Source organism: Lethenteron reissneri, chromosome 18 (genome assembly GCF_015708825.2).
Source record: "Lethenteron reissneri isolate LAM-NWPU_2019-01 chromosome 18, ASM1570882v1, whole genome shotgun sequence".
Classification (NCBI taxonomy): domain Eukaryota; kingdom Metazoa; phylum Chordata; class Hyperoartia; order Petromyzontiformes; family Petromyzontidae; genus Lethenteron; species Lethenteron reissneri.
This window is the reverse complement of record NC_083796.1, coordinates 5,559,286-5,571,541: the sequence shown is the minus strand read 5'-3', so window position 1 is coordinate 5,571,541 and position 12,256 is coordinate 5,559,286. Positions and strand designations below refer to the sequence as shown.

Below are 12,256 nucleotides of genomic sequence, written 5' to 3'. Positions count from 1 at the left end.
CGCATGCACATCAACAAACGTGTTTCGTCTACCTCGGCAAACTGTGGAGAAGAACCAATCCCTCGATTGTCAATAGACCATGCATTCAAGTGACAGTAACCATTCACTGCGCATGCTTAAAAGAAAATAAACCAATTCAAATGGCACATCTGCACTGAGCATAGTGGACTCTCACAGGTCGGGTGGGTTTTGCTACTGGCTATATGCTGAACTGAGCCAGAACTAAACTGTGATACACTGGCCTCACAAGATATCTGAATTTGGCTCGGGGCCAAGCAGGGCCAAGGAGAGGCTAATGACGCAATCATTGATTGTGTGCCACGTCACAAACTACACCGCGTCACGACATCATCTGCACGCGTCTCAAACTCGTTTAACTGCGTGTGACGTCAGCGGCGGTGGCGTCTCCCGAGCCGCACCGGGCTGGCTTGGCACGGCCCCGGTGTGGCTCTGTTTGTCCCAGCAGGGGGGGAAGAAAAAAATAAAAATACGTGTATATAATAAGAGGCATACTTCGAGGTTCTACTTACGCAGGCAAGCATCGGCGTTTTCGTAGAACCCGGGGCAGCACTGGGATTTGCGGCGGTACATGGTGCGAGCCCCGCGCCGGTACGCGGTGCGGTAGCTGATCCTGCGGACGACACGCGCCGGCTCAGTGGCACCAGGGGACACACGGCCGGTCTTGCGCATTCTGGTGGCAAAATGGGAATGGCCCCGCCAGGCCGGCTGGTGCCAAGCGCCACGTGCGAGCTGCACGGCCGGTGGCCTTTACCTGTGCCGCGTGCATTTGAACCAGTTGAGGATGTCGGAGCAGCTGGTGTAGTACACCTGGTCGAAGGGGTGCGCGTAAGACTCCTGCACAGTCACCGCGTAGCTGATCGTGGAGGACAGGAAGGGAAACAAAACACAAGGTCTCAAGTCTCCCGTGTGTAAACCCAGGCTTGAGTAAGCGCCTGTGCACATTAAGTAGGCCTCACGAACTAGTGTCACCCTGTCCGTTTGTGTGTAAGTTGAGTCTTAAGCATCGTTCAGAGAACGTACACGAGTTTGAGACGTAATATTTGGTTGTTAAGAAAGGTAAGTGGGCCTTGGGCATGACACGTCACTACAAAAGGAAAATAGCCGGTGGTCGAGACTAATGGCAGATTGGCAACCAAAGTGGGAAACGCCCAAGAAGACGTCTATGGCACAATGTTTTTAACGCAATGATATCGGTTTGTGCTCAGAAGCTAGACCGGTTGATGATTCACGGCTTGGGAAATTCTCCATCCAGCAGTCAATAGATCATGGCTGATGCTGATGAAACGAAAATAATTTATTTGTAACAGTGACAGCTGGATTTTAACATCTTTGGAATAATCAACAAGCAGGTCCATTATGCAGCTGGAGACAAGATACGACTGTTATTTGGGGAGGCTACGTGGCATGTCCGGAAAACGAAGTAAAATGTTACCTGGCATGCAGGGCAGCGTCATCTGAAACATTATTTGACCATAAACAATGGATTTGCTGTAAATCATTTCCCATAAAAAGGTAGTCACCGTACCTGATTAACCATGCTTGCTGAATGTGTGTGGATCAATAGGTAGTGAAATATTTATAAAGTCAGAAAATTGCAATCAAACGAATTATTTTGTATTTGTTCATGATCTGCCCACATTTAATTTCATGCCCTGGCACACAAGCTAAGGTGCTGCATGCCCGACTCTTTAATTTAACATCTGATTGCATAACTAACCGTGACCTCCTGCTGAATAAGCAAAAATAACTCTATCACATTAAATTTAAACAAGATTATTTTTGAAAAATCATAACTTCGCATCACATGCACACATTGCATTTTAACGTGCAACTTTCCTTCTCGTAAAGCCACGTTGGAGATCAAATGCTACTCAATTAATTAAAGCCACCGAACAAACTGCGGAGCTCACCTCTCCCAGTGGCTGCACACGTTGGGGTCCTCGGGGTTGAGTGCCAGCAGCGCCGTGGCAGTGCCGAGGAACAGCGCCAGCCGGAGCGCCGTGGCCAGCGGCGATCGGCCACAGGCGACCATCCCGAACCTGCCGCGCGCCCAAAAAAAAAACCACACACACACAGGGCGTCGTCATCCGTGCCCCATCGCCAGCAGCTGTGATCTGAACACCAATTTCCGGTGCACACCACCGGTCCATGTGGAGAATGTGCTCTGTCCGTAATGGTCGCAGGTGTTGTGTGCAATTCGTGAGCGGTTAGCGCGCTGCGCTACGAACTCGCCTGCCCCGGGGTTGATTCCCACTCACGGCCAACACCAGTGACAATTTTCTGAACCGGGTTTGATTCCCACTCACGGCGAACACCGGTGACAATTTTCTGAACCGGGTTTGATTCCCACTCACGGCCAACACCAGTGACAATTATCTGAACCGGGTTTGATTCACACTCACGGCCAACACCAGTGACAATTATCTGAACCGGGTTTGGTTCCCACTCACGGCCAACACCAGTGACAATTATCTGAACCGGGTTTGATTCCCACTCACGGCCAACACCAGTGACAATTATCTGAACCGGTCTTGGGCCTCACCTAGGTCGACTCGGTATCAAATTAGTATCTGGTGTGGTGTGTAAGCATCGTTACTGGGGAGACAAAGGCGGTCGGGAGTGGTGCTGGCCACCCACCCCCTCGTGTACCGTTCCAGCCCGCTCATCGCACTTGCCCCTACAGTCTGTTAAAAGGATATATGGGGTGGGGGTCTTTGTTTTTTTTTAAGTAGGGATTTAAAAAAGTTCAAACTGACGGTATATGTATGTATGTTGGACTTCTTTTGCACCATATGTAGCCCACTGGGCAAATATATTTTCGCAAGCGGTCATCGATAACCCATCACACAGTTGTAGCCACCCACCGCTGGATGGAAGGCCACTTCTAAACCAGCACCATGATGGGTTCACCCCCCCCCCCGCCCCAAATAATTGGATATGAGAAACGGGCATAAATAAAATTTGCTGATGATTTTCTACTTATTGTAAAGACCAAGGACAGTGAACTACAGAAAATGGTAGAAGAGCTAAACCAAAGAGGATGCAAAGTAGAGCACAAGATAAATATGGTTTATCCAAAAGTCATGACCCACCACGCAGGACCTGTAATGCCAGACCGAATGTTTATTGTTTGAATGCACCATCCATCAAAACATTTTAATTCAGAAAATATTTTTTTAAAGTAATGACCCATAAGTTCACTACACAATTAAAGATATCTGTCAAAGGGAATTCAACTGGAAAACACATTGGAGCATGTGTACCTGGGGTAGTCGGGCCAGCAGCAAATGATATGGAGAACAGAGGTGGACGTCATGTGCAGAAGGCAGCACTTTTAGAAAACCGAATTTAATAAAAAAACAAAACGTCAAACCTCCATCACAACCTCAAACATCTATAAAATATATATGTAAAAAAGGTAAGATGAAATATTCAACATCTCTACAGTCATAATACATTTCCTTTTTTTAAATGAGCTGCATTTACTATTATGCATACATTATCATGTTTTAAAATCTGTATTGATATAACACCTATCCATTGGTAATATCCGCATGTTTTATTTTACTGCAGGCGCTCTTTAAAAACGGCTCATCAGAGGACTCAAACTTTAATAGTTAACCACCAACGTCACATTTGCGTCCTCATCTTGATGATAGTTGCTCAAGGTACAGTGCACTTCTAAAACAGCGGGATTCTTACAAAACCCCAAATGCATTTATTTTCACGATGTAAAATGCATCTTGAACATCACTCAAAATCACGTGCCGTGTTGAATATCATTTAACTCTAAGATTAACTGCTGAAACATCAAATGAGCACATCTCTCTTTTTTTAAAGGTAAATGCTAAAACAAATTAAAAATCTTCGAAGCAAATAGTCAGGGACATTTTACTACGACAACTTTCCTCGCAAGTTTTTTTTTCATCTCATTTCTGAATGCAACATCTCACTGGGTGTCTCACAAGATTAAAGCAAAATAAGATTTGCCACTCACTAGTGACGATATAAAGTGTTCCCCAGTGTCATTCGAGCAGATAAAAAGAACCAAGAATGTCAGCCTTTTATGTCTTCAAAGGTGGTCATTAATCAGCACGAAGCTTTGGCACTTTTGGAAGTGCTGGTAAAATCTATTTATGGTGTAAAGTAAGTCCTTCAAATAACCATTGCAGGCTGCATATGTACGTTCTATAGTACAGGGAACACAGGTAGTTTGCAATTCACATTCATGGCAATTGCATCATTATTGTCATCATTACCATCATGTATGAAGAAAATAAATTTGTTTCATCATCGATTATGATGTATCCACTGCTGGGTGAAGTCACCACCAAGTCATCGCCATCTCTAACGATCGCATGGTGCAACAATCCATCTAGCTCCTGAAGGTGAGCGTATCTCATCGTTCCATCTTTGCGACAGTAGTCATCTTAGGAACACTCCTTACTTTGGCTGCCACTCCATTGTTAGTCTCGACCACCAGTCACCAACCCTTCTAGCGACGACATGTCCTGTCCAATGTCAATATGATGTCTCTAACTTGCACATGTTCTCTGATCCATGTGTCCCTCTTTCGAAGTGTAATTAACACATTCCTGCGGAGGGAGCTGGTAGGAACGTTGGGTTGCTCGGTCAATGGCCAGGGTAAACGGCGGCGTGGTGTATTCCGCAAATATGCCCGACAGTGAGAGCGAGCACAAGCCGGCGTGAGTAGGTTAAACGTTGAGTTTTATAAGGGCACCACGGGGTGACCAGCCCCTCCCCACCCAGCCCCACTCCTCCCACCCCCCACCCAGCCTCACCCTCCCCACCCAGCCCCTCCACACCCTCCCCTCCCCACCCAGCCCCACCCTCCCCTCCCCACCCAGCCCCTCCCCACCCTGCCCTCGCCACCCAGCCCCACCCCTCCCATTTTTGGATGCACGACGGACGGACACAATAATCCCCTGTGGGCTGGTGGAACCAGTGGGTTCCTACCAGTATGAACGTGCACCTCTCCACGCTTCATTTGGCGGTGACACGGCCGAGCGGGAGCACGTTCGCCGCTCGTTGCAGAAGTTCGCGGTTCAAATCCAGAGGGCTGCTCTGGTTAGGACGTAATAACCACGACAACACGTGCAATCGACTTCGCAGTGGAAGTTAAAGATCCACTAACATAATTTCGCCACTTTGTGCTGGCATCAGGGTCCACATTTTACAAATTTGAAACTAACCTCAAATTACTTAATTGGATCTATATACTGTGAATAGCAATCATCGCTCCCGAGAGGCAGACTAATGCCCCAGGTGACGCTTGCAACTGAGACTCATCCTCGCCTCTTGGGGTCTCACCTGGTGAATCGGAGTCAACTTTAGACCTCTTTGCGCAGCGTATGCGAGTACAAATTCCCCGTGTTTTTGGCACAATTTATCGCAGCATTAATAACTCAAGCCAATGTAGGCGTTGTCTTCCCTTTCTGCAATTGCCTTTAGAAACCGTCCATTAAATAATATACGATACATTGCAATTATCGAAATTAATATTTAACATCTTAAAATGCTCTACAGGGCAATCACTGTGCAATGCACATATGTTTACAAACACGTAGTGTAATTACAAAAACGTGGATAATTTGTAATTCACTCAATTATTTATCAGCGGTGCAGGGCAGTGGTCCTTGCACTCTGCTAAAAGTTTGAGCCCCGATCAAGGCTAACATCAGGGGGCCGAATGATAGCCGAACCGGTCCAGGGTACATCCATTAAACAACGAACCGGCACAGTGCAGCATGGTGTGGTGGAAGCTCACCCTGATGGCTGAAATTGCCTTCATCCAACAGCGGAACTGTAAATTATTATTGCTAAAAACACACACTGCCGAGTTGTGGTATCCATGGCTATACCACAGTTTCAAAAGCAACAAATCATGGCAATTGTTTAGAAAATGCACGGCTATGTTGAGCAAATGCCATTATATAACATGTTACAATGTGAGTAGAAAATGGAGTAATACTTCATCAACATGCCTATTTCTAGAGTCGGCCACAATACCCAATAATTTGAATGTCAAAAGTTAATGGTGAAATTCTAAGAAGTCTCGTTGCGTTAGGGAGGCACTTTAACATTTCAAAGAGCCAATGCTCGCGTGAGCCGTACTTTTTGGCAGCCGTTAATTTTCACAGCACTTGAATCATGTATCGCAACACAAATGCTACGCATGCGTGTGTACTGTTACACAGTACATGTACGACGCATGCAGAACAACGATTCTGACAGCATATATATTGGCACGTATCAAAACAACTTTTTGGAAAAGACAAAAAATGCGTTGAAGCACGATGCATGGAATGAAAATGTAATTTTACAAAATTGAAATCGTCCACATTTCCAGTCCAGAATGTAGTTGTTTTAAAAACTGCCACAAACAGTAATCAATGCGAGCGATACCGTTACTTTAGGTGTACAGTATTTTTCTCTACAGGTAATTATCACAGCCAACAATATTTTTTGTGAACAATTAGAATGTTTCATTTATTTACGTTTTTACTCACTAATCATTCCAGTTGAGCTATGAGCTGGTGGCGGACACGTCGCTAAATAAAGGCATTTACATTGAAAACTTTTGCAGCCACTGCATTGCACCGCACATTGCCAGAGAGAGACCCAGAAAGATGATATGATTGAACTTATCGCCAAGTTACTTCAATACCAAGTTTAATCATGGGGTGCTGAAACCTGGATTTGAACCATGCATCTCAGCGGTGCTATCATAAGACATTGGCCCCGAGAGCTAATTCACCACCCTCTATTATAAGGATGTTTTGTTAAATTTCCAATTTTAGCCATCGTGTTATGTAAGAAAGCACGTCTATTTTTGCAATTAATATTTTTTTTATTTTGCTCACTTGTTTTTGTATCTATTCTAACGTGTATACAAAAACTGCCTAGCGAGAGAGGCTTTGCTGTTTCGATGGCACGCAGCTGGAAAAATTAAGGCGATGGAGTGACTGATAACCACTCAAACAAAGGGATTAATTTAAGCTGGGTCCGTCCGGGTGGGCAAACAAAACATTTTCCTCACCCGGCACACCACATCCAGTTTACACCAGACACTGTGGCTCCGGCCATGAGGCACGTGCAATCTAACTCAGTCTACCGGCGACCCAAGAAAATGTTCAGTGAGAATTAAGCCTGGCTGCACATCACCATGTATGAGTGCATCAAACTCACATGCATGCAACAACGCTGCCAGAAGGCAAAGCTAAATACATGTATCTATTTGTCATGCTAAATTTGTATTTGATTATTTCTAAGCTCAGAAATATTGGACCATGGGTGTCCTGTGGCCTATATAGAAAATGAATGTGAGCAACCAACGTTTTTTTATGAAAGATACAAGCAACATATTTAGCTTCACCAACATCCATGCACTTCTCATAAAGTAATTAAGCCTAATTGCATATAAATTACTTTGTTGAACAGATATGAAATGATTTATATGAAAGTTAATCCCACACGTCATCTGGTATAATGGGTTTAGGGGTTTTTTTCTTCTTCGAATTTATCCATTTGGATATTTGGTCCCTTGACTTACAAAACAAACATTTTTTATTTATTGTCTTCTACTTTGACAAAGCCAAAATTTTACGAAATGGTCAGGATTCATAATGAAACAAGCCGTTGCTTTTGCTTAATTTTTTTTTACATTTTCACCACAAGGCGATGATCATATTTAGCACGGAGGACATCCATCCAACTGAACGGGGAGTGTGTGGCTCACCCGTCAGGCTCCTCTCGCTGGTTAGCGAGCGGCGTGTGTCCATTCTCTTCATTTTCCAAAACAGTTCATTATACGAGCGAGCATATTCGATCTCGCTAATGGCCAAGCCGCGAGCCTGTCCGGCAGGGCCGTGGCTGCGGAGGTTTAATCTACTTAAAGAGCACAGAGTGCTGCTGTATTTGGAATTCCCGTTATTCCCCAAGTGCCCATAACCTGACTGGTGGTGGCCTGAGCACAAAACGAGGAGGCCAGACTGGGCTTGCCCGGCTCAGCGCTGCCATCCTGCTGTGCGTGCGGGATTGCGATTATCGACTGCACGGACAGCAAATCAACTCACTCCATCTTCCCTCTGGCAGGATCCCGGAGATCCGCTATGCAATTTTTACCACAGTTGTGGCACGGGGCGTTGAAGGTCGACCTATTGACATTGTCTTTATCTTGAAATGAAAACAAGGACAATTTGTTTTTTTTCTCTCTCTCTCTCATGGAGATATGGGAGGAAAGAACATTTGGCTCTGCGCTTCATGGTTTATTCATAGTTATTTCATGTAATTATTTATTTACTCTGGGAATTTGTTGTTATGCAGATAATCCAAACTTGATCCTTGGCAGAAATGTTGGAGACAATGTGCATCAATCAGACATGTGCTGCAATTTAATGAAAAAAACAAATTACCAAAATCAGAGATGGAAATATTTGTTTTACATCAATTTGATGCAGCAACACATACATCAAATAAATGGGCATATGGAACACAGACATTTCATTTTGTTAGCCGTGTACAAGAATATTACATTCAGCAAACGCTACCTATGGCATTGATTTTATTTCTAATCATCAGCAGCAGGAGCAGTGTGCATGGGAAATATTGTATGCTGCTTTTGGTTAATGGTCTTGATTTGGCCCTGCCAAGCAAACAGGTGTAGAGATCCTTAATTTCCCAAGGCAGCACACAGTGGGATCCGAACATAGCTCTCCCTTGCAGGCTTCTGTTACCTGTGTAATTTCTGAAGTGGCAACATGGTTGAGTAGTGAGAGCCCAAGCTACCATTTCTTCTGGTTTTCTGGTGCCAGGTCAATCTACTAAAATCAGTCTCGTGGGCCACGCAGACCCAGGAGAGGTGGGCTTTGAGGCTTTCGCTTCGGAGCGATAGCAACACAATTGTTTTAGTTACTTTAGATGTATTTTTCCATTAACATTTTAATCTTATGGATAAAAGAGAGACAACCGGGGGGGGGGGGCATTTTCACAATTGAGAGCGTGTCAAGGGACAGAGAAATTAGTGGGAGGAAAAAATGAATCGGTTCCCCCCAGATTTCCACGCCGAGTGTTGCGAGGCCAACGGCAGCCTTAGCAAGCTAGAGAGTGGGCGCTCTCTCTCTCTCGCTTGTCAATAAAACAAAACGTCGTGATGATGTTTTTGTTTGTTTTTGCTAAACTATAGTTGCAACTTATTTGAACGATATTACAAATTAGGAAATGAAGGGCCTGGATCGTGTCGACTAATTTGTGAGGAACCGCAATCTGAATTTAAAATAAAGTGCATCAATTGCATACGTTGTGCCTCCCCACTTTTTCATTTATTCTCCGAATAGGTTTAGTCATCGCGCAATCAAGTGTGATTAAAAGCATGATATCTTTGAAGGCAATGGAGCAATCTATGACACAATATGAAATCACGCATGCCAGCTCCTATTAAAAATGTAGGGCTATTTCTTTTCAAAGTACAATCATTTCTGACAGCTGTGACAAAAACACATTTTTATTGCCTTACATTGCTCGGCCAATTCGTAACTAAAGAGCACCATTGTGCTCATTAAAACATAATAAACAACACTCGGCAAACAAGTGCGTACAAATTATGTAACCCAATGAAAACCTCGCTCATTTTTACAGGTATAAACGTCAGCGGTATTGACAAGTGGAATGCTCCTATGCTGGCCTAGAGATTGAATAGACTGCAAGTCAGACACGCGGGTCACAAAGCACCGTGTAGCACCGAGCAGTTCTCAATTCTCTTGAGAGAAAGGATGACGAACAGTTGCTGCCGCCGAAGTAATATCAAAAGGTAAGAAAAAATTGCCGTACTCTATCTTTCCATTGTCATCCCTGATACAGGCCAAAAATGAGAGAACGAGTGCAATAATCTGCGTACGCCTGCATGCCCCTTCATCACCAACGCATCTGTGGCATCATAGCATGAACTATTCCTCCTCTGCCTCCTAGATTCCAGAATGTCCTTCCACAAGCCATCCGCGCTGTTGACTCTTTTCTCCCTGATAATTGTTTTTTTTTACCCTTCTCTCTGGCAACAAAACTGACACCTTTTTTTACAAGGAGTCATGTTTGCATAGACCACAATACCTGCAGTCATAATGCAAACAAAAAACATAACTCTGATAATGTGCACTGTCCTTGAAGTTGATTGGTCCACACCCGAGACAGCTTTCTTTAGAGTCTAGTCTCACATGGGTTGGACCAGATGATGCCAAAAGGCGCACAACTCAAAAACAAAGCACCATCAGAGTATGAGAGCTCGGGGTAAGCATTTACACCATTGGAACCGCATTTGCCAGTAAAACATATGATAATTGTTTTTTTTACCCTTCTCTCTGGCAACAAAACTGACACCTTTTTTACAAGGAGTCATGTTTGCATAGACCACAATACCTGCAGTCATAAGTGCAGGCTCAATATCTAGTTTTTTTCCCCTCTGCTATGAGCTGGCTGCCTCTAGATATGAGACAATTAAGTGTACCTTTCTGTATACCGCCTTGAGATGTGGTCACATTTAGATGTGGTATAAAATCCAAAAATCCAAACTGTGTTGCATTAAATTGCGATTCGGCACGGTTGGGGGTTGCATGCGTAGAACATTATTTGGACTCAAAGTTAATAATAACCTTCTATCAGAGAGTGTTTGGTGTGTGCGAAGTTTCTTTGTTTTAACGTTGACTTTTCCTTGCTACCCCTGGCAATAGGGCCAATTAAATGTATTTAAAATGTTGGGGGAGGGGAGGGTGTGTTTGTAATAAATTCTCATAAAGCCCTTCTTTGATGAGCAGACAATAATCTGCATGTTGCTTTCTAGAGCACAAACTCAGTTGGCCATGTTCCACAAGGTCACGCCAGCAGGTGTTGTTTGTATGACAAGGTGCAAGCACATGCAGCGGAGGACTCCAGTGGCAACAACTCAATAAATTAAACTTCTTTTTGTTCACGTTCAGGAGTTAAATACCAATGTCGATGTATGCTAGCCATGACAGGGGCTTCAGGAGAGTGTTGCTTTAGTTGTATTGCTCCTCCTCATCCTCTCTTGAAGGAGCTCAGGCGACTGTGGTTTACTGCATGGCCCATAGTTTTGGTTGCATGGCCACGAGCGCATTTTTCCATTTGTGAAGATGTGCACATCGGCCTATTGATGCTCTGATGTGGTTGATGGTTTTACCAGTTTTATCGAATATAAGTGGGCTACTATGTAGGTATTGTGGTTGCGCTGTCCAGCTCCCCATTGTGTTCTCAGGTTGTACAGTGTGTTTTTCGGTACAATGTTTTACTTTTCACTCCACGTGCTGGGAGTAGAACGTCGGACATCGTGCTAAACAATGCGCAGTATAACACGAAAACACATCAGAGAGCAATATAAATATATACACAACAAAACCGATTTTTTTTTTTAAAAGCCATTCATTTTCATGATTCACCTGAATGAAAACCACCCAAAGATACGAGATGCAGGTGTATTAAGACGCAAAATGTGTTCGTGGTTTAGGCCAAATGATTCCGACTCAAATCTGAAAAAGACGCTGTCTTCTCGACAGACCTTTCTCCACCTGAGGACGGCTGCTTGCGTTGTGTCCGAAACGTCGTGAGAATTATTTTATTATGTTTTATTTTTTATTATTTTATTACTTCCCTTCTACGTGATTTTACCGAAAGAACCAAGAAGATGAACTTGGGGGCTACTGTGGAGGATTTTTATAAGGCAGTGTGGTACAGTGGCAACACTTGTGTACCCTCACAGCAAGAAGGGCCTGGGTTTGATTCTCACATTGGGTGCCCTTCTGTGTGAAATGTCTACGTTCTCTCCCTCTTCTCAAGAAGTTTCCATCGCTTTCCTACAAAAGCTAATCCCCCCCCTCCCTCCCCATACAATGTTGCTGTTATTGGCCAGACATCAAGCTCCAAAGTACTCAATTGAGATTACACGTAGCAGCATTAAACCCTACTGTGAAAAAATAATTGGCAGGACCCTCCTGAAAAAGTGAGACTTTTGGGATAAAAAAATATAAAGATCAATGAAACTGCTAGATAGAGGCTAAAACGAACACAATACTGCACAGGGTCGTACAAATGTCTTGCGACCCCCATTCAATTCTCCAAAACTAGATTATTTTTTAAAGTTACATTTATTTAAGACAGAAATTAACATGCAAAGGAAACAAATGTTTGGGGTCAATTAATTGTGGATCCC

General features: G+C 44.0%; 1 protein-coding gene across 3 annotated transcripts in view; it reads right to left on the bottom strand.

The window, feature by feature from the left end:
* Positions 1 to 12,256, bottom strand: part of MEGF10 (multiple EGF like domains 10) — a 151,552-nt gene that overhangs the window by 104,349 nt on the left and 34,947 nt on the right. For all 3 annotated transcript variants that reach the window (XM_061553543.1, XM_061553546.1, XM_061553545.1), the window contains exons 2-4: positions 1,932 to 2,060; positions 773 to 874; positions 531 to 631 (exon numbers count right to left, since the gene is read on the bottom strand). In XM_061553543.1, the coding sequence (XP_061409527.1) occupies positions 531 to 631; positions 773 to 874; positions 1,932 to 2,060 (332 nt within the window). The remainder of the gene's footprint in view (positions 1 to 530; positions 632 to 772; positions 875 to 1,931; positions 2,061 to 12,256) is intronic.